At 29.2% G+C, this 20,043-nt stretch overlaps 4 protein-coding genes across 11 annotated transcripts in view; 1 reads left to right on the top strand and 3 right to left on the bottom strand.

The window, feature by feature from the left end:
• The first annotated feature begins 394 nt into the window (after positions 1-394).
• LOC116424341 (DNA polymerase epsilon subunit 3-like) overlaps positions 395-20,043 on the top strand; it is a 38,368-nt gene continuing 18,719 nt past the window's right edge. Inside the window, exons 1-2 of one of the 5 annotated variants that reach the window (XM_076369531.1) lie at positions 442-605; positions 4,427-5,042. In XM_076369531.1, coding sequence (XP_076225646.1) covers positions 4,449-4,838 — 390 coding nt within the window. In that variant the 5' untranslated portion in view covers positions 442-605; positions 4,427-4,448 and the 3' untranslated portion in view covers positions 4,839-5,042. Of the gene's footprint in view, positions 606-654; positions 771-3,934; positions 4,284-4,392; positions 5,043-20,043 lie in introns of those variants that run through there. The other 4 variants (XM_031970635.2, XM_031970634.2, XM_031970633.2 and 1 more) reach the window with 4 other exon arrangements.
• On the bottom strand, positions 711-3,194 carry LOC116424344 (gamma-soluble NSF attachment protein). Its single transcript, XM_031970627.2, has 8 exons — positions 2,937-3,194; positions 2,709-2,776; positions 2,552-2,636; positions 2,427-2,444; positions 2,156-2,363; positions 1,839-2,087; positions 1,532-1,774; positions 711-1,432 (listed from the first exon to the last, which is right to left on the bottom strand). Exons 1-8 carry the CDS (start codon positions 2,984-2,986, stop codon positions 1,298-1,300), a joined length of 1,056 nt encoding a protein of 351 aa, XP_031826487.1. The 5' UTR covers positions 2,987-3,194; the 3' UTR covers positions 711-1,297.
• On the bottom strand, positions 4,662-9,705 carry LOC116424342 (E3 ubiquitin-protein ligase LRSAM1). 4 transcript variants are annotated; one of them, XM_031970622.2, is made up of 14 exons: positions 9,464-9,705; positions 9,065-9,143; positions 8,901-8,962; positions 8,411-8,824; positions 8,299-8,328; positions 7,924-8,025; positions 7,739-7,847; positions 7,513-7,674; positions 7,341-7,440; positions 7,010-7,253; positions 6,809-6,934; positions 6,543-6,737; positions 6,259-6,462; positions 4,662-6,171 (listed from the first exon to the last, which is right to left on the bottom strand). In XM_031970622.2, the coding sequence occupies exons 1-14, from the start codon at positions 9,539-9,541 to the stop codon at positions 6,046-6,048; spliced, it is 2,031 nt and encodes a 676-aa protein (XP_031826482.2). In that variant the 5' UTR covers positions 9,542-9,705; the 3' UTR covers positions 4,662-6,045. The 4 variants fall into 4 exon arrangements, with proteins under 4 accessions (XP_031826482.2, XP_031826480.2, XP_031826483.2 ...); XM_031970620.2 differs by having other exon boundaries at positions 8,901-9,143; XM_031970623.2 differs by lacking the exon at positions 9,065-9,143 and having other exon boundaries at positions 9,464-9,698.
• On the bottom strand, positions 9,922-16,604 carry LOC116424339 (uncharacterized). Its single transcript, XM_076369533.1, has 5 exons — positions 16,521-16,604; positions 13,260-13,584; positions 11,462-11,585; positions 11,228-11,388; positions 9,922-10,593 (listed from the first exon to the last, which is right to left on the bottom strand). The coding sequence occupies exons 1-5, from the start codon at positions 16,570-16,572 to the stop codon at positions 10,533-10,535; spliced, it is 723 nt and encodes a 240-aa protein (XP_076225648.1). The 5' UTR covers positions 16,573-16,604; the 3' UTR covers positions 9,922-10,532.

Here is a 20,043-nt window from a genome sequence, read left to right as displayed (position 1 = left end):
GTAAATCTATCGATAGAGTTTGAATTTGAATGCTACCTATTTTTTTATTACAATTATTTCTTCATTTGAAACAGTTTCCTATCTACAGTGTTTGACCATTGCTTGAGTAACAAGGGAGTCGTTGTTCGCGCGCTAAAATTTTAAAAATGTATTAATATGTAGTTAAAAAATGTTATTAAATATATATTTAATTTAATTCACGCATATTATATTCCCTAATCATATATACGTACTAATATAAATAATAGTATAATCATTTAATTTTTAATTTTTCAAGTACTATATTGTACATATTAAAATTATAAATTTTAATTTGTTTCATAATTATCTGTAATTTCATTTAAATATTTTATTTGATATAATAACTATATCTCTCTAAATTTATGAGATTATATCGAGTTAAAATATTTTGAACTATGCGTTTTGTTGTCACCGATTGTAATATATACAATTTCGCGGTAATCTTTTAAAAACGAACTAGTGAAAGACTACATTTAAATGTAACATATCTGTGTAATGTGAATGTGCTACGTTAAAAATTTTGCTGTACTTATTTGAAGATTTTTATTTAGAAAAACAGTGACCTAGACTGATACTTGAGACTTGTAAGTTAAAAATTCTGTATTATAATTCTATATATTTACATCGGATATACATAACCTCTTTCTTGACGTGTCTATAAATGGAGGTGTCAGATACATTATCAATTTATTTGCAATAACAGTTTATTTTACTATATATATTTTTACAACTCACATGTTGTTGCAATGGTATGTTGACTTATATAGCAGGTGTTCTATGAAAACTAGAAAACATAATATTTACAAAGCTAACATTAGTATATGAACAATTTATGCATGAAAAGTTCGTTTCTGACATTCCTTTGTTTCGTATATTCTATAAAACATAAATGCATACGTGTTATATTATTATTTTATGTTGGAGTATTTTTTAAATTTACACAGAAAACTATATTTAAAATATTCAATATGACAGTAGTTTTAAATAAGTGAAATCTTTTTATAAATATCATATTTCTGAAAATACTTCTAAGAGTAACATACTTTGTGAAATTTTCTTTGAGATTTTGTTAATCTTTTTACCAAGCCAATAAGTGTGCAATGAATTATATAACAAATTTTAGATTAACAATTATTATATATATATACATATATATATAATAAGCTTGCCTGCAAAGAATGTTTTCATAGGCATTAAATATGTCTCTGGGATAACATGATATAGTACCTTCCATAAAATAAAGTTTGTTTGTTTTTAAATATAAATTACATTGATTTTAACAAATACCCTCTTCATCTTCGTCATCTTCTTCTTTTGCATCTTTTGAGAGCGCTAGTTGTTCTAAGTCTTTCTGAACAGTATCTTCTGATGGTTTCTGAGTGGTATTTTCTGGTACATTATTACTTGTGCTCTAAACAGTTATTTAAATTATAAATTATAATAATCTTATTGTCCAAGTTATATCATAATACTTTTTACATAGAACATTAAGAATGCACGAATAACGTACTTGGCCGTCATTAGCAGTTTCATCCAATAACTTTGTCGCATTAGGAGATGAATATGACTCAGCTGCATTTGCCCTAACTCCTGGTGGAGGTATAGCATATTGTTGTTGTGGTAGAGGTAAACCTCTAGCAAGCTTTGCATATTCAACATCCATATGCTTTATAAAAGGGCTGCTTAAAGCTGCTTTTGCAGCATCTGCATCCTCATTGTCATAGGCCTCTAATAGCGTTTCTAGTGTGTGAACCTAAGCATAAATACATTTAAGGTTAGTTAATAAATTTATAATTTTTGAAACATGTACTCAGTACCTCTGGAGCTTCACAATAATTTCCCCACTCCTTAAAAGCCTTTTCAGCTGCTACTTGATCACCTCGAGCTAACTGAACTAATACCAATGCTACTGTTAATCTTCCCACAGATGGTGCATGATCTATTTGTTGATGCATTCCAATTTCACTGCGGATTGCATCTGCAGCCTCATCGTACATTTGCAATTTTACTAATAATCTTGCCACTTTGCTCATGTACTCTGCTGCTTGGCGTGGACTATCCTCAGCCTTCATTTAAAAAAAAATTGCACAACTTACAATTGTATTTTCACTATTTATATAAAGTAATTTCTTACCATTGCTATATTAGCAGCTCTCTTAAACAGTTCTAATGCTTGTTGTGGTTGAGTAGCCTCCACTATCTTTCCTGCTTTATCCAGTACACTTGCACCAGAATCAGGTGACCCATGCACTTGATATAAGCAACATGCACTGTGTGCCAATTTTGGTACTTCTGAAATGTCTCCCATTTCTTTGCATATTAACATAGCTTGTTCGATATTCCTAAAATTTTTAATTTGATATTATCTGTAAAATATAATATAACTCAAATTTTAAAGAACTTACTTTGCAGCATGGAACCATCTTTTATACAATTGAAGTTAAGGAATAAATAACTCTAATATATGTGCAAAAGAAATAATAATAGTTTTAAATATTTTAATACAAAAAAATAAGTATAAAAAGGATACGATCTATTTTCTTTATAACAATCAGCAGATTTCATCAAACATTCTTTGCATTGTTCATAGGACTTTGCTATCCTGAAGCAAGTTGCTAAAATAAAAAATAAAGAACAAATGTTAAATATAATTAATATATTTAATACATATGTATTGTACATTTTACCTGCACTCGTATATTCATCGGCCGCAACTTCGAAGTCACGTCTCCATTTTAACAGAGATGTTTTTAAGCTGCAACATACATTTACCTTATGTCAAACGAATCTTTAGAAATTAAGTGATTCTTACTTCACTAAAAATACATATTATCGATTTCATATAAAAATTGTACGAACATCGAAGTAATTGTTGACATAATGTTTTACGAAGTGTCATTTTGCAGTGACAGTACCTTTTCTCAGCTTGCCGTATATGAGCATTTCCTTCTTCGATTTTTGACATTCTTTTCCGAATGGTGTTTTCGTTAAGTGCCTTTGAATTCGATAAATGTGATAGCGAAGCTGTCAGATCGGGGGGCAAATTGATTTGGAATGTCACTTGACAACTGACGACAGATTTTTCAGACTATCTTAGACAAGATTTGTCAATGTATACTGCTGAATACAATACTTGTTCACCCCACTCTTACCTTGCAAGAAACGTTATGAAAAACGGCATTCCCATCTATGATACAAATCTATGCTACCAGGTATAAACTCGTTTGAATATCCAATTTTTAATTAAAAAAAATCCCTCTCTTTTTACATTGATAACAATAGTAATGTAAAAAATAATGATATTCTGAATATACTATTATGAAGAACATCTCATCTTATAAATGGAAATTCCATTTCTTCTGGTGTTTTTCGGAACACAATATGGTGTGAATAAATACGTAAGCATTGTGTTCACTAGAGTATGTTTTAATTATTTTAAATATTCCTATAAAATATGCAATGGAACATTGCAAAGGTTTTGTTATCTTATCAATATTGTATGACTGTCAACTTCATAATCATATCACTATATTTATTATTAACTGTGTATTCAGCAGTAGTAGTAAATATATTTATGAATATTCAAATCTTTGCAAATCATTAAATTATTGTTCATTTAAAACACAAATTAAAGTCAGAAAAACGTATACAGATTGAGGTGCAATTGAACTTAAATGCGAGAAAATTTGTTTAATTTATGAACCTTTATAATATTAAACATTAAACGATACTTTTTAAGTCCTATTTTAATAGAAAGTCCCGTTTTAATAGAAAGCTATATTTTATTTTATTTCTAAAAAACAATTTTAAAATTAATGTATATTAGGTGAAGTATATATAATGAGCTTGAAGAGATTTAGTTTCTAGATTATATGATGAGCGCAGTAATATACCATTAGTAAAGTAACTAGGTACCTACATACATAACTAGGAATGCAATATTGAAGTATAGTGACAATACAATTTATGAGTGATATTTTTGGCTTTAAATCAAACACGTATTTGTTGATATTTCTTATTGACGTTTAATGACACAAGTACTAGTGACCAATTTTTGGATTTGTACGATATTTTAGTAATATATTTATATTGGTATTATTATTATACATTGTTTACAATTTGTTTCGTATGTATTCGCAATTGGATGTGTTGGCGGGAAATAAGGAAGATTTTATCAAAAGTCATTAACTTTTCATTTTAATACACATTTAATTTACTTTATCATATTGACAAGTTTGTTTACACAACAGTTTTATAACAAGGTAATTCATTTAATAATTTTACGTTTTTGTAATCTTCTACGTTCTTTATACACGCTGAAGCATAACCTTATAACATGAAACCATATACAAACAACTTCGTTTGTTTTAGAAATTATATTATCAATGATTTTACGTTTCTATAGAAAAAAATAGTTAAGAAATCCAATGGCAGAACGACTTGAAGATCTCAATTTACCAAATGCTGTTGTAACAAGAATTATAAAGGAAGCTTTACCAGAAGGAGTTACAATTGCTAAAGATGCTAGAACAGCTGTAGCAAAAGCATCTTCAATTTTTATATTATATTTAACATCCTCCGCAAATATAATTGCGAAAAAAGGAAATCGAAAAACAATAAGTGGCCAAGATGTAATTCAGGCAATGAACGATATTGAATTTGATCAGTTTATTGATCCATTGCAAGAATCGTTAGAAAATTTCCGTAAAGCTCAAAAGGAAAAGAAAGATGCAACATCAAAGAAAAAGCAACAGAAAAAAGATGAAGATGATGTGATAGAAGAAGAAGACGGAGGCAGGGAAGTTATGGTTTTTTGATATGTATTAAATATTATTATGTATAAAAGTGAAAACAAAAATTCTACACTAATTCACCTATTTTACATAAATAATACATAAGTCTAAAATGTTTGTCATATCTTATTTATTACTACTAAATAAAAGATAAAATATATTAGTACAAAAATATTCTTACCATTATAAACAATGTTCATTTATTTAATAAACTTTCTTTGATGCTTATTTTTGTAAAAAACCTAGACTGATAAACATTATTTAAAACATTTTATACGTATTTTGTTTTATTTTAACAATTTTTTCATGAACAATACACATAAGTCAATAAAATGTCGATACTTTATTAGTGGACATTTTTAAGATACTGCATTTATATAAGAAAGTTCTTTATAAAAATTCACTTCTATCACTTATAAAAGCTTGTTTGCTAACTTGCCTTTTGCATTATTAACTCTCAACCACTTTTAACCGATTAAAATGTTTCTTATGATATTTGTAAGGCTATTACATATGTGGATATGTCAGTGACTGTTTTATATAAAAATTGATATTTGTAGTTAAGTGTTAATAAATGCAATTTGATCTATCAGGTTCCTTTAAAATATTTGGTATATTTTATATATAAAACAAACAATTAAAATCATTTTTAAATACGATGATAATATATCACTAATATAAAGTAATATTATTATGGCACAGATATACCCAAAAAGCTAAGGTTTTTAAATCAATATACCTAATATGATAATACTGTCTTTAAAAAAATTATTTAAATAAAAATTTCGAAGAGAACGTAAAAATAAAACATGAAAAAAAGTATGCAACTTGAATTGTGAATGAATCATCATTTTTTAATTGGTTATTGATAATTTAACAAAAAAATTCTTTCAAATGAAAGTTTATTGGTATCCAACGAAGAATATTTTATACAAATAAATCTTTCATTTAAAACGTTTTTTGTTACATTATCAGAACCAGCTCAAATGTTATAGTATTCATTTATGTCCCACACTGTATAATTAAAAAGCAGTTGCATCAGATAAGTGTAAATTCATATTTTTGAAGGAATGTTTGTTTTGTAAATGGGAATAGCTAACATATGTGAATATACTATCATACTTAGTTATCTTCGTACAAATTCTTAAACAGTAAACGTATATTATCGATAACAAAATATTAAGAATAAGTAAACTAAGTAAAGTTATATACAAAAAGCATTATTCACGTTTCAAGGCTTTACAACATGAACTTTGCATTCTATAACACTTCTACACATTGGACAACCTGATGAAACCATATTTGCACAACCTGAACAGCAACAGAGATGTCCACATGGTAGAAAAATTACTTCACACTATAAGAAGTACAGGGTCATATATAAAATTCAATAATACTTGATTTTATTATACGAATATCTAACTGATATGAAAATTGTGCTTACTTGTAAATCAAGGCAAATTACACATTCAGCTGTATTAATACTCTGAATGGCGTTATGTTCTTGGTAATTGGAACTCGTGCACGCTTCGTCAGGTGGTGCAGAAGGTGTTACAGGTGTTTTGAATTCATGAAATTTGACTTCTTCCATGTAATTTTCAACTGCAAGTCTTATAGCAGCACGATCATTTTCGCAATGTATTCCAATCTATAATATACAAAAAATGTATGATTTAAATTATGACAATTATTAACTGCATACTTTATAAAAAAGTTTGTTCGGCGTACACTTTTTAATTGTTCATCGCTAAGATCTGGAAGTAACGATGGTAAGGAAGCTAAAAATGGTAAACAGTGTAATGCTCCAGCTATTGCAACATGTCGTACTAGTGTAGGTTCTAACATCTCTAATAAACCTTGAGGGCGTGCTTCCATTAGAGATTGATATTGCATCAACCAAAACTGACTTTTTCTTCTAGAATTCTTTAAAAATAAAAGTATAGTTTTATATTGATTGTTAACATAATAGAAGCAGAGTGAAAAGTTATACTTACGCTAATACAGCGTTGCTGTTCTATATTATTGATTGTTTCTAAGAGCTGATCTCTTCTGGTTTTCTGTTGTTCTAACAAACTTACTAGAATAGAGCTCAAGGCCACTCTTTTTTCTGCTATTTCGTTCTATTGCATAAAATTACGAAAGATTTATAGTAAATATTATAAAATATGAATTTAATAATTATTGATAATACATACAAGTTGTTGATTGATTTCTAGTCTCCTTTTCTCTAATTCAATGTTTGTTAGAGCAGCTAATTGTGATTGCACCAAGTTAACTTGTTGCACAATACTCCAACAACGTGTATCACTACGTTCCAATAATGCTGCAACAGCAGCTTTTTGTAAGACTTCATCTTGTCTTAATGTATCAACTAAATTTTGTCTGTTTTTCTCTTGATTTTGTACTATCTGTGCTAAATGATCATTATTTCTTACTTCTCTGAAAATTTTATAATATTTTTAATGTAACAAGTTAAATCTTTAATTTCATGAAATTTGGAAGTATTATTATCAATGATTTACGAACAATGTGAGCAACGATTGTGCAGCATAATCTCTATATTTACTATGTTCTTCCAACTTTCTGGTTCTGTGAAGTTCTTCTTCCAGTAATTTTTCCATTGATACTATGAAAATATACGTAAATATTTAGTTGCATAAATAAGTTGTATTCAGCATTAGAAGTATTTCATACATACAAAGTGTATCTTTGGTACGAAATAAAAATTGTTCAGAATGACAAGAGGACAGTATTTGCATTTCTTCTTGTTTTTCTCGTTCAAGTAATTCAGCTTGAGTTTGTCTTTCTGCTTCGCTATTATTTAAAAATTCTTTAATAACATTATCTGCTTCTTTTTCAGCTGAAAGAAAAATTAAAAAATGAAGCTGTATTAAAGAAGCACTTTTATTATATTTTAAATATACCATTATAAATGTAGGAAAGTAAACGTGCTCTGTTAGAATCCCTTTCTTGCTGAACTTTTTCTAATTCTTGTTCTAATTGTGTTTGCTGTAAAGCAAGATCCTTCAGAAGCTAAAAATAGAAATATTATATGATAAGAAACAATAAATTTAATTTTATTTACAACAATATGTTGAATCTTATGTACCTTTTTCTTGTGTTCTTTTAGCACAGATTGAACTCCAATTTCATATTCTTGTTGTTGTCTAATAGTTTTCTCCACTGCTAGTAATGCGCTTTGTCGATGTTCCTGCAATGATAAACTCATCATTATGTTATGTAACTGCTTAATACAATTAATTCATTTTCTTCTAATGCATTATTGTTATAGGCATATGTATTTTAAAACAATTGAAGCAAAATTAAGCGTTGTTTAAATGTATTAAAATAATATGAATGTGTACAATAAACTGTTTAATTTTTTAACACGCAATAAATTAAAATTGAATCTCACAATAAATAATATTAAATGTGCAGGGAGATAATTTGAAAGCATAATAGAATAAAAAAAGCATCCACATGCCTTCATTTGTTCTAGCTTCTGTAATGCTGCCTAAAAGTGTAAATAAAAACATTTAAGACACACTGTGCAAATACAACATCAAAATTTACAGTCCTGTAAAGTGGGGTAGTACCTGTACATCATTATTTTTATTATGATACATTGTGTGCATATCCTCAGAACTTATATCTCTGGATAATTCTGCTTCTGAAACAGACTCTTCTGGTGAATATTCTGTACCACTCTCGTTTGCTAAAAATGCTATAATTACTATTGTGCCTCCATTTAAAATATCTTTAGGTGGATAAGACAGGTTTAATCCATCAATGTTGAATTCCGTCAACTGTTGTGCATAACCCAATGATTTAGGAAGTTTTTGAAGAGATTTATTTTGGCTTATGTTTAATATAGTTAGAAGTTTCAGTTTACCGATTGCCTCCGGCAATTGTTTCAAATTATTTTTTGCAATATTTAATGTTGTCAATTTACTTAAATGTACTATTTCATTTGGCAGTTTTCTTATATTGTTGTCTTGCAGATAAAGTTCCTAGAGCATGTGCAATAGTACATTATAATTTATTATTTATATATTACATATACGTACATATTTTAATTATATATACCTTGAGTGAAGAAAGACACATTATATCTGGCGGTAAGTTGGTAATTTCATTTCCATGTATATCTAAGACAACAAGTAAAGACAAATCACTTAAGGCACCTCCACCCGAAAGTGAAGTCAATTTATTATTATGCATCCATAGCACTTTTTTTCTGAATACTTTACATAATGAATAAATGCCAGAGGGGACATTCTTTAAAGCGCATTCTGATACATCAAATATTGGTTCTGGATTTTCTCTTGCCTATTGTAATAAAAAAAATGACAATCACACATTTTAATATTAATGTTAATTATGTGCAGAATAGCCGTATCATTGATACATAATTTTCTTATTATTTCTAGATAATAGTTTTACTTTAATTAAAAATCTTGTTATCAGTGAATTCAAAAAGTTAAATCAACAGTAAACGTTTGACAGTTCCTCAAATAGTTTGAAATATAGTAATAAAATAGTAAAATGCTGTTATTCTGCTCAGATAAGAGCACGAATGGCAAAAAATTCAAGGTTACTTATAATACAGATGAGCTGAGTGATTAACCTCCATTCATTAAGAAACATACCAGATATAATTTATGTTCGAGCCGTGCTTTATAATCGATGTTAACCTTGTTCCCATGCTTCCTTGGTAAAGACATCATTAGTCGTGTATGTCATGACACCAAAGGAATATTATGAGTGCAGGTCATCCTACCATAGGTTTAAACCAAACCACCATCACGTGATTTCGTGTACTTTGCAAAACACTAACCAATATCTGTCAAATTGACAATCACTTAGCAGAACGTACAGTAGTGTACCTTAACGTTCGATGCCCCGTAGTACTTTGTATTTTTCTTTTGAAGAATATGAGTTTAAAATATTAAATAAAAGATTTGTATTTAATATGAAAACAAAAGAAACAAACGAAAATAACGGAATACATAAAAAACCCTTAATATAAATAAATATTGTATTATTACACATTAAAAATATTAATTATAAGTATGATACTAAAATATTAAACGTTATTAACAACAGTTTAAGTGTTTTATTAAACCATACATTGCCATACAAAGGAACAATTCATAAACGTCATATAAAATTTCAAATACATGATAATTCTATAGCAATCGGTTCCATCTTTATCTAAAATATTCAGGGTGCCGTTCGACTCTTAAATATTTCAAACTGTGCAATAATTAACAGCAACATCTATCAAGTTCGTATCGTATTGTTTCTTCGTAAGACTAGATTAATTTTTATGGTACTGTAGTAGATTTTGTGTCAGTAAATGGTCTAAAAAATAGGCAGTCAGTATGTAGGTATATGTACGTTCTAAAACTCGGTAGATCTAATTCGGATATTTTGTTCGTTAAGGATGTAAAGTCTTTTCACGTGTCCTATACAACTCGCATCTAGAATCTGAGAATACAATACTGGGCTATATTTTTCTCTACGAGCTCAGATCGCTATTCACATTTGTTATTGAGTACCATTTTCGTTTTGGAACATACTTCGGCGTTACTGGTAAGGTAAACGCATTCATACTATACGAAGTATTTGAATAAATGTAGTATCGGTTTATTACACGAGCACCATGAGGAACTTGTACGAGTAGATGAAGTGATCATCCTATAATTCTGTGGTTTGTTATGAGCCCTGGAATAGTTCTTTCTGCCTTAATCGATATTCTGTCGGTGTAAGCATACCTCTGAAAAATAGAATGACCTTTTTTAATTTAAAATACTGATGTACGTAACACATATAGTTTACGACATTTTACATATCTAAGGTGCATATTTTTTCAATACTACTGCGTCATAAACGAGTGATATCAAAAAATATTTTCGATTAAAAACAAAGATCATATCGTAAATAGCGATGCACTAAACATTTAATGATTAGTATTATTTTTTTAAATGGTCTATTTGATTAAGTAAGAGTATTTTTTTTGTTTAAAAAACTTTAAATACTTATTTATCAATTATTAGAAAGTACATTTAGAAGTTTTATTCAATAATATAATCGACAGCTTTTCTGAAAACAAATAAAAAATGTGCCCATAGAAAAAGAAAGTTTCTGTAATTTTAAAATGTTTGAAATATTTTTAGTTGTTAAGATTTATTCTTGGGCGCAAATACCCCTTTTGCCCCACATTTCATTCGACATAGATTTTTAACACTATTAATAATTTTGATATTTTTGTACAGTTGCAACGTAGCTTAATTAAAATAAAATACTCTGCAAGTATATTGAATAAGCGACAAACTTTAATAATAATCGTTTGATTGTACTTTATTCAACATTTTTATTTTTATTTTAAATTTATTTATTAATATCCAAACCTTAGAACAGTGTCAAAAGACACGCAAACTCCTTTATCACACATTTTCCGATAAAGATGCCAACATTCCTTCTCTTTATTGGTTTGAAACTGCGGTTCTGTGGGTGCTAGCTGTACTTGTTGAACGATCTCCTTTGAAGCCGTTGTAAATGTATGTTTCACCTATAACTTTTAATAATCAGTCTACGACAAATTTTGCAAAAAATTTATTTCGTTAGATAAATATTTATCATACATCTCCCGGAGAACTGTTGCCGGAATTTTTCGTACGCTGTGTAAAATTTTCTATTTTCTGCGGAACGATTCTTGGCGATTCTTGTACTTTTATTTTCGGCGACATCATATGTTTCTCCATTTCTCTAAAATAAAATAGAAATATCCATGAAATCCTACTTCTTAAATGAATAAAGATATGGCAAGTAATTTTTACTCGAACTAATCGAAGAAATGATTTGTCATCGTTCGGTGGTTTTCGTAGTCCCTGCCTAAAAAGGATTTCATTTTATGATGATTATTAATGCACTTCTTTCATGATTCGTTCACATCATGAACGAATGTACGATTGTACCATATCATATAAATTTTTGTGCGATCGAAACCGTGCTGTTAAACATACAAAAATTGTTACCGTACCACTGGACGCACAAGCGAGTAGAATCGCGAATAAAGGATTTTTGTCACGCAGAAATATTAAAACGAAAGGCTAAATATTTGTAGGGATTGAAATCGTTTAGAAGATTAAATAACTATAATAATCTCAGATTCTCACATGAACTTATTGAAAAGTTCGAAAGAAAACCTGTGAACAATCAAATCGGTATTCTCTTTAATATGAATATATGTTTCTTTAAAGTGACTTTTAAAATTCACAAATTAAATATTAATCGACTTCTACTATAAATATATAAAACTTACAATCTTGTAATTAACTCCTGAAAAATATAAACACAGTATATTCCCTATTTTTGTTTTTAACTTACAAAATCTTGAGTATTTATATATATTATTTCTTCCTTTTATTTCGTTCGTTTTATTTATATTTTCACATTTTAATAAGCGTAACAGCATCGTGCCAGCAATTTTTTAAGGGATACATATATGAACAAGAGGAAAGTGCACGCGATCGAAGAATGAAATAGAAGTAGAATGATTTAGCGTTAAAAGTTAATTCTGCCTAGAATTTGAGTCATCTTTGTAACAGGAAATTGCAGTTACAATGCAGCTCAGAATCAATTAAATTTCACTCCAAGTTATTAAACACAGGGTAGCATAATTCTTGGTATTCCATGAGTCATTCTTTAATAAGTTTTTGATGTTCTTATCTGCTTATGAATCACATTGCAAGATTAAAAGGAAACGATTTGGCTACTTGAAAGCATATACCTGTTATGCTGGTCACTTTTGAAGTAAGTAAGAATAGGAAGTGGCTAAATTAATATAATTAAATTCATTTTAATCGTAATTATTGTAGATAGATACATTACTAGCAATTTATTTTCCACTAATATTTTTACCGACCACAAGCTATTTCCCTAATGTTTTACTATTCATCTTCTAGTATATTAATTACTAACGCATTCATTTTAAAAAGATTGTTTTGTTGATTATAAAACTACAATTTATTTAATTTAATTTGTAACAGTCAAATTTAATAAGTAAATATGTTACAAACGATTTTTTTTCATCAAATTATATTTACATAAATTCTTATAAATAAATCACATATTACTATATAAAAATCGGTTGTCATGTCGACCACTATTCTAATGATTTCGATATTTTCCTCGTGTTATTTTTAAATCATAAATTATTAATTTCGTTAGTGACGAAATACTGAAAAATTTAAATTGCAACAATATACTATTTTCCTTATGCAAAATTATTACGAATAAAAATTTAGTGTGACAATGCTTTTTAGACTCATTCTATGTATCGATTCTGTATCGACGAATGGGATAAATTCATGTCTGTTCGAAGAAAACGATAGGATCTCTGCCGGTGCCCCTAAGAATTGTTATAATTCTCATACTCACGATCGTGACGGTGTGCTCCGTGTCTTGAGAAGCTTTCGCTTTTTGTCGTGTAAATTTCCGATAGGCACAGCCAGGCATCTCTTTTCGCGATCAGTCAACGGGACGTCGTGGGCCTCCTCGGCATCGTGAATCAATGCGAGGACAGGCAGGGCCAAGCCGGGGATGTCTGTTCTCCAAGGCAGCGTTTCCTCGGTCGACAGGCCACAGCCGTTTCCACGGTGGTTAACGATCGCGAGCCGGGGCTGTGTTGCTTTTTTCTCCTCCCTCACCTGGGGTTGTTGCTCTTTTGGCGGATCCTCGTCGAATGAGTCCCTCTGAAAGGAAACTATGCCACGAGTACCCTCCATTAACTTCTTGCTTTACGATTTTCTTTCCTGATTGAAGTCCCAAGAAGATACTTATATTATTGATGATTTCTCGAAATTGTTTATTTATTGCGGGGGTAAATTTATTGCAAAGAATTACCTACTATAATCCAATTTTCTTTTTCATTTTGTTGTATGTGAAATATAAGTGTATGTAATGGGGAGTAGCGAACGCTAGTCCTCGGATATGGATTGACAAATGCGTTTGGATTAACCCTTTGCACTAGAGAGGCGACTCACAGTTGGCATTTGGTTTGGTATAGAAAAATTATAAAATTCTATATTTAATATTAAATTTTACATAATATAATTCGACATGAAATATTGAAATAAAATAGTTGTAATCCTTCATTCATATATCATTTCTGTTTTATATCATCAAAAATTTCATTAGAAATTCATTAGAAAATGATGAATATGTCCAGTGGAAAAAGTTTCGAGTGCAAAGGGTTAATAGTTTTGAAATATTTTATAATGTATAAAATGATTTTTAACTTTGAACAGATATTTGTATCTTAGAATGATGTCAGATATTTGTCTTATATCTGTTAAATCCATTTACAGGTTTATTGTTGTAGAGTCTTCATCGCTAGTTTGACACGGCACCGAAGGTAAAGGTTTTCTGAATTTTAATCGTTGTGACTAGTTTTGTAATATTAGAAAATGATTTATTTGTGATTTTATATTAACTTAAATATTTATTTATCCATGAGAATATTTGAATTTTAGTTCACCTGTGAACGACAATTCTCATGTCGATCATCTTATATTTTTTTAGTTCACACTTTTTAGTTTCAATAGATATTGAAGTTGAAAGATTTCCTTCTAATGATGTTTGATTTAGATTAAAAGTAAAAATACTTCATGAACGAAGTAAAATAAATATTATTTAATTAGAAACTTCTTTATAAACTATTTATATATTTACTTAATCAAATCGTTATTATATTTGTTATTGAAAATCATTGAACTAGATGAGAACTTCACTTCTCTATGATAAAGATCAGATACGAGAAGTTACAGTATAATGAATGGCTTATCTATATAGCCCATTTGAAATAAATCACTCTATTGCATTTTTATATCGTACCGTAGGAAATCGATTCACTTGAATCAAGGTAATATCGGTCGTGGAATTTTATAGTCACGATACGTATGTTTACCAAGTAACCTGATTTAGTGGGCCGGCAATCACAACACCGTTTACTGAAAACTGGGCCAAACGATATCCTGTCATCGATTCAGTTTTAAGGGACTAAATGAGCTATTAATATTTTCCAAGAAGCATATATTTTTTTCCCTGTATCTATTTATTGCTATTTGGTATTCGTAATGAGATTCGATCATTTAAATCAATTGCTCGAAGTGAAACAAAACGACTGAAAGACAGTTTATTTCGAGACGAATGTAAGAGGCTAATTTCTTGTCTCACGAAGCATCACATTTTAACAATTCTGATGTAGATTGTTTTTTTTTTTTTAATATTTCAGACCGTTAGATGTAAGAAATAAATGTTAATATTCTGAAATTATTTCAAGCTTTTTTTATACATATAATGGAATGAAAAGTATTCAGGACCAAAAATAAAATGTAATTTATAATTTTACTCGTATCCAAATGTTTGGCTGTTCGTATTAAATTTAAAATATCGTTTCTTCGTAATCATAATGAATTTTAAATTTATGATAAATGTATTAGATTATTTTATAAATAATGCCATTTTGAGAGGAACTTTAAGCTTTAATTTTTAAAAAATTATTATTTTCATTTTTTAAAATAAACAAAATTTTACTTAAAGTGATGGAGTTCATAGAAGAATTTTTTAATTGTGCAGTAAGAACTGCGAAATTCATATTTAATAACAAAATTATTTAATACCTCCTTTCTTTCAGTACTACTTGAAAGAACGTATTTTAAAGGATTGTTCAATCCTTTTAGTCCCGAACATCGATAACTTCCGCGTTGCGAGAGAACTTTAATTCAAAATAAATTCATAAAACTTTATAAGTAGTTGAATTTCTCTTGAGAAATCCCATATGACATATTCCACGAATTGAGAAAATTGTTTATAGATTTCACTTTCTATTAAATTCCGTAGTGATTGATGAATAATTTTTTTTATTTAATCCTAAAAGATCTATGCAATTTGACAGAATATTTTGTTGTTCATTGGATGACGTTAAGTTGCTATTTCTATAAACGGCTGCTTCTATTTTTATTCTTGTAATAATAAGTTTTGTGGGTATTGTTTTTTCAGACTTCTGTTAATATTAATTTAACCTTCTGTGGGCTCATGTAACTTTGAAGTCACATATCAGTATATTGGTATCTTGTTGATTTATTTCATTCTGCACTCAAAGTGGTGAATAAAATTAAGTAATCAGTTAACTTAAACTTTCATATACTCAGGAGTGAAAGTTTAACGTCATTATAACTTGAAAGTTACAAAATATATTCGTTTGATAAAATTATTGAAAGTGTTGAATACATTGTCAATTTGTATTCATATGTGACTATTTATTAATTTTGTATTGCATAGATTTTGTTATAATCATGAACAAAAATTCGGTCCATAGATGGTTAATTCCGTAAACAAAACACAGTGAAGGTCTTTTCTTACGCTACGCTGACGCGTCTCTCACGCGACTCGACGATTCGCGTACGAAGGGCCTTAATTTAATGTTATGGTATTAATAATTTTGTTACCAATAATTGAAAATACTCTATTTATGTTTCATACTATGTACTTCACATAAAACTAACGATCAAACAACAAGTCTTTTTATTGGTAACTACTGTTACCAATTTTAGGTAAAATTCTTTCAGTCAGCATCAAAAGGATTAAATTTATGATATCGAACAATTATTTCTATGAAACAGTGAAGAATGCTCTCACAGAATGTGTAATTTTCCAATATTTGATTTCTGGACTTTCGTTGTTGAATCATACCACTTTGATTATGTCAATAACTACCGCCGGTCGAAGCACAATTATTAGGAGCCTATTACGCGCCGCGAGTTTCAATGAAATATTTTGCTTCAGGGTCAGTGGCGTAATACAAAGAGAGAAGAAGTTTGGTCGATTTAACGTGTTCGATCCTATTGTCTTTACCAGTTTCATGTCGTTGCACGATAGAACTTCTCTTTAATTAGCAATACTATACAGGGTGGGCCACTAACTGCTAACTAGAGTTATTCAAATAAATTTTAAACAATACAAATACTATTAGTAAGGGATTTATAACGTTTACTTTCATACTTTTCTTAAGTTGATCATTTTACTTTTGACTTTCCATCTTGTTAATGTTCCATAAGATGAATTAATAACGTCTACATTGAAGTTTTTTAAGGTAAATCTTTAAAGTACTTAGCGAACGTATTTGAATTCTCAAATCATGATTTGCATTTTTATTTTTCCACGTACGTGTTCAAAATGTTGATTTTCAACTTGTTGATACGTATCAATCTTATATACGAGTGACCGATTTCAATTGAAGCCTATTAATGCAGTTGTCTTTTGAACTTGATTATAAGTGTAGATTATTCATTTGATCTTGAAGAATACCACTGTGTAAGGATAAAAACACAGAATTTAAGTCATTTTATTGTTATTTCAATGTGTTATTAATTTTAGGTATTACTTTTCAAACAGTTTTACTTTTATTTTGATTTTGTCAGAAATAATTTCAAGCCAATAATTACTGATTCACCCTGTATATGTGGAGGAAGAAACTGGGGTGTTCAATGAAGTATAGCCCGGATGTGTGAGATACAATCAGGAATTTCCAGATTCTAGTCATACTTAGCATTTCTCGAGAGAAGTATTTCCTGAGGTGTGAGATATAAATAAGGGAGGTAAAATGGTTTGAATGCTAATAGGAGCGATTTATCTAGGGCAAAATGTGAACCTTGAAAGTGATAGGTTTTCCAGGAATTCGATTGAAACAAAGTTAACGTAATTATTTATAGGACCTATAATAAAAAGATTATATGAACCGTTATAAAGAAGTTAATTAAAAATTTGCAATGAAAATATTGTAAATAACGAAAAAGAAAATAAAAAATCTACCATATCAGTATCATTATTATTATAATACTATGTATGTTAATTATTTTCTAGACAAAGTATAATTTAAGTAATTGACCATTGTGACAGAATTTCCCCGCAAATTAAATAATAATTGTATGGCATAGCGATGAAGTTGTCATTCATACTACGAAAATATAAAATCAAAGTTTAATCTATAAAAATCTTTTTTTAATTTGTTTATAATATCGAATATTAACATCTTCGTGACCAGCGTCATATATTTGTAACGCTCAACATTTTGTGTCTTGCATAAGAGAAATTAAATTACTTTCACGTGTGTTTTTATCTAAAATCGTAATTCATAGTGTACCCTATGCGAATTTAACAAGATTTTTTTCTTGGATTTTATTTTCATTTTATAAAAACGATAGGTTTCTTTTAATGAAATATTGTTATTATGAAGATTTCTATTGAAACAAACGCTGGTTGCGAACGAGTTAGGATAAAGTCATAAAGTATGTTATCGTGAAAGTGTCTAATGTTCAAAAGTGTGATGAATGAAGTTTACACTAGATTTACGAGATGAGGCAATTTAACTCATACTGAATTTTATAAACATTATTTGCTAAATATTTCGGTCAATTTTGATTGATTCAATTATGTGAATATGTTTTCTAATAATACATTTTTAAACATCTAATTTCCTAGATCGAAACGAACGAACATCAACCTTTCTAGGAACAGTAGAATAAACTGTACAATAAATGTCCGTAGATTTAGTGTTAAACAAATAATTTCTTAGTACTGTGAACTTTTTATTGGAAAATAAGGGTGACTTTGTAGTTTCATCAAAGTACGAGCATTCTTCGAGTGGTTCGCTTTCACATTGAACAGGATTGTGTAAAAGCTCGTGTTGAAAGCTTCGTACTGAACATGAAGTGCATGTCGTCCTCTTCTACGGAACTTTTTCTCGCACCTCGAGGACGACGCGAAAAGACAACGATATTTCGAAATTATTCGTGGTATGCACAGCTCGCGTGTCTCGCGTCGCTCCTAATTAACTCGTTCAATTATCATTTCCCGGCCGTTTCTGCACGCGTGTGCGTATTATTAAATTCCTGCACGATGTTCGTGACTACACATTAACATTGTCGTCAGCCACAGTGCTCCTTAATACATTCAGCCAACACCTTCTTATCAATATGGTTTTTTCTTTATTTGATTGCGCAAATTTAATGCTTTATCTACAGCAAGCTTATTAATTGGTTTTTAGATTTCGAATACTTAACAGCTGACAACCTATTAAAATTACGCTGTTTTAAAGCAAAAGAAATCAGAATAATTTAATGAGATTTCCTCATACTTTGATTTTACAGTTATAGAGCTTTACAAGTAGAAACTATAAAGGGAAACTATGTCGATCATTTGGGAGTGTCTGCCTGCGCTGATCATAAGCGTTAGATACAGTGTTAACTGCACGATTTCAAAAACTGTTTGAACTAGTATAATCTTTAAAATAAAAATATTTAGACAATCCAAATTTAACATGTTTGAATTTTTTACTTGTACACACGACGTATTATTATATTTTACTTACTACACTCCATTTATAATATTTGTTATATTTATTTTATATTTTATTTATCATTATCGAAAATTAGCGTTTTTAATATTTTTTTAATGATTTCGATGTTGATTGATATATTATTTATTAATTGTATGATCAGGACAGTTATCATACGGAAGTTGAAGTATATTGTATTTTAGTCTGGATTTCACAAACCTAACATATGATCCAAAAATTAATTAACACACGTTTTTTAGATTTTTTACTTCAACTCGAAAAATGAAAAAAGAACGTTGCATGCAAAATGCTCTTACTTTTACTAGCACTGCGGATGCAAGTAAAATTAATTACGCTGTGAAAGTGTCATGTAGTAGGGCAATGTGCTCATGGAATAAAACAATGCTTCGTACTTGGGTAAAAATGATTCAAACGGTGCACGAGTATTAACACTTTGACTACCACGTCATCTGAATTCGAGTGGCATAATCCTTTAGATGGACATTAAAATTGATTTTTATGATAATAAAAAATTTGTTGGGATCTACGAGATGCAAGAAGATTAACCCTTTGCAGTCGAATACCGTCGTGATGGTAACTTCGAGGTTTCATGTCTGAAATTGAAAGCTGCAAATAAATCATTTCCTTATTCAAATAACGAGAGATTGATATGTTATTTTCTTCTTTTCTAATATTTAAGACTTTGATGCACTTTCAGTCTTTTATAGGAACAGTTTCTGAAAGTTTAAAAAATACTCGTCCGGAAAGGGTTAAGAGGCCAATGATCATGAAAAATCTTGACTTTTCAGTTTCTGTTTGGTCAAG

The sequence above is a fragment of the Nomia melanderi genome, chromosome 7 (assembly GCF_051020985.1).
Source record: "Nomia melanderi isolate GNS246 chromosome 7, iyNomMela1, whole genome shotgun sequence".
Taxonomy (NCBI): domain Eukaryota; kingdom Metazoa; phylum Arthropoda; class Insecta; order Hymenoptera; family Halictidae; genus Nomia; species Nomia melanderi.
Note: the sequence above shows the minus strand (reverse complement) of the source record. Positions and strands in the feature narration are given on the sequence as shown.

What these genes read in the sequence shown, in the direction of transcription:
- LOC116424342 (XM_031970620.2), bottom strand. Translation starts at nt 9,541, where the DNA reads ATGATGTCTTTACCAAGGAAGCATGGGAACAAGGTTAACATCGATTAT. An exon ending in ATAAAAATAATGATGTACAG is followed by an intron (nt 8,329 to 8,410) that starts GTACTACCCCAC and finishes TTACACTTTTAG; the next exon opens with GCAGCATTACAGAAGCTAGA. An exon ending in GCACAATCGTTGCTCACATT is followed by an intron (nt 7,254 to 7,340) that starts GTTCGTAAATCA and finishes TAAAATTTTCAG; the next exon opens with AGAAGTAAGAAATAATGATC.
- LOC116424344 (XM_031970627.2), bottom strand. Translation starts at nt 2,986, where the DNA reads ATGTCAAAAATCGAAGAAGGAAATGCTCATATACGGCAAGCTGAGAAA. An exon ending in GAGCTGCTAATATAGCAATG is followed by an intron (nt 2,088 to 2,155) that starts GTAAGAAATTAC and finishes TTTTAAATGAAG; the next exon opens with GCTGAGGATAGTCCACGCCA. An exon ending in AAACTGCTAATGACGGCCAA is followed by an intron (nt 1,433 to 1,531) that starts GTACGTTATTCG and finishes ATAACTGTTTAG; the next exon opens with AGCACAAGTAATAATGTACC.
- LOC116424339 (XM_076369533.1), bottom strand. Translation starts at nt 16,572, where the DNA reads ATGATTCAACAACGAAAGTCCAGAAATCAAATATTGGAAAATTACACA. An exon ending in CGGAGCACACCGTCACGATC is followed by an intron (nt 11,586 to 13,259) that starts GTGAGTATGAGA and finishes ATTTTATTTTAG; the next exon opens with AGAAATGGAGAAACATATGA. An exon ending in TCTTTTGACACTGTTCTAAG is followed by an intron (nt 10,594 to 11,227) that starts GTTTGGATATTA and finishes TCTATTTTTCAG; the next exon opens with AGGTATGCTTACACCGACAG.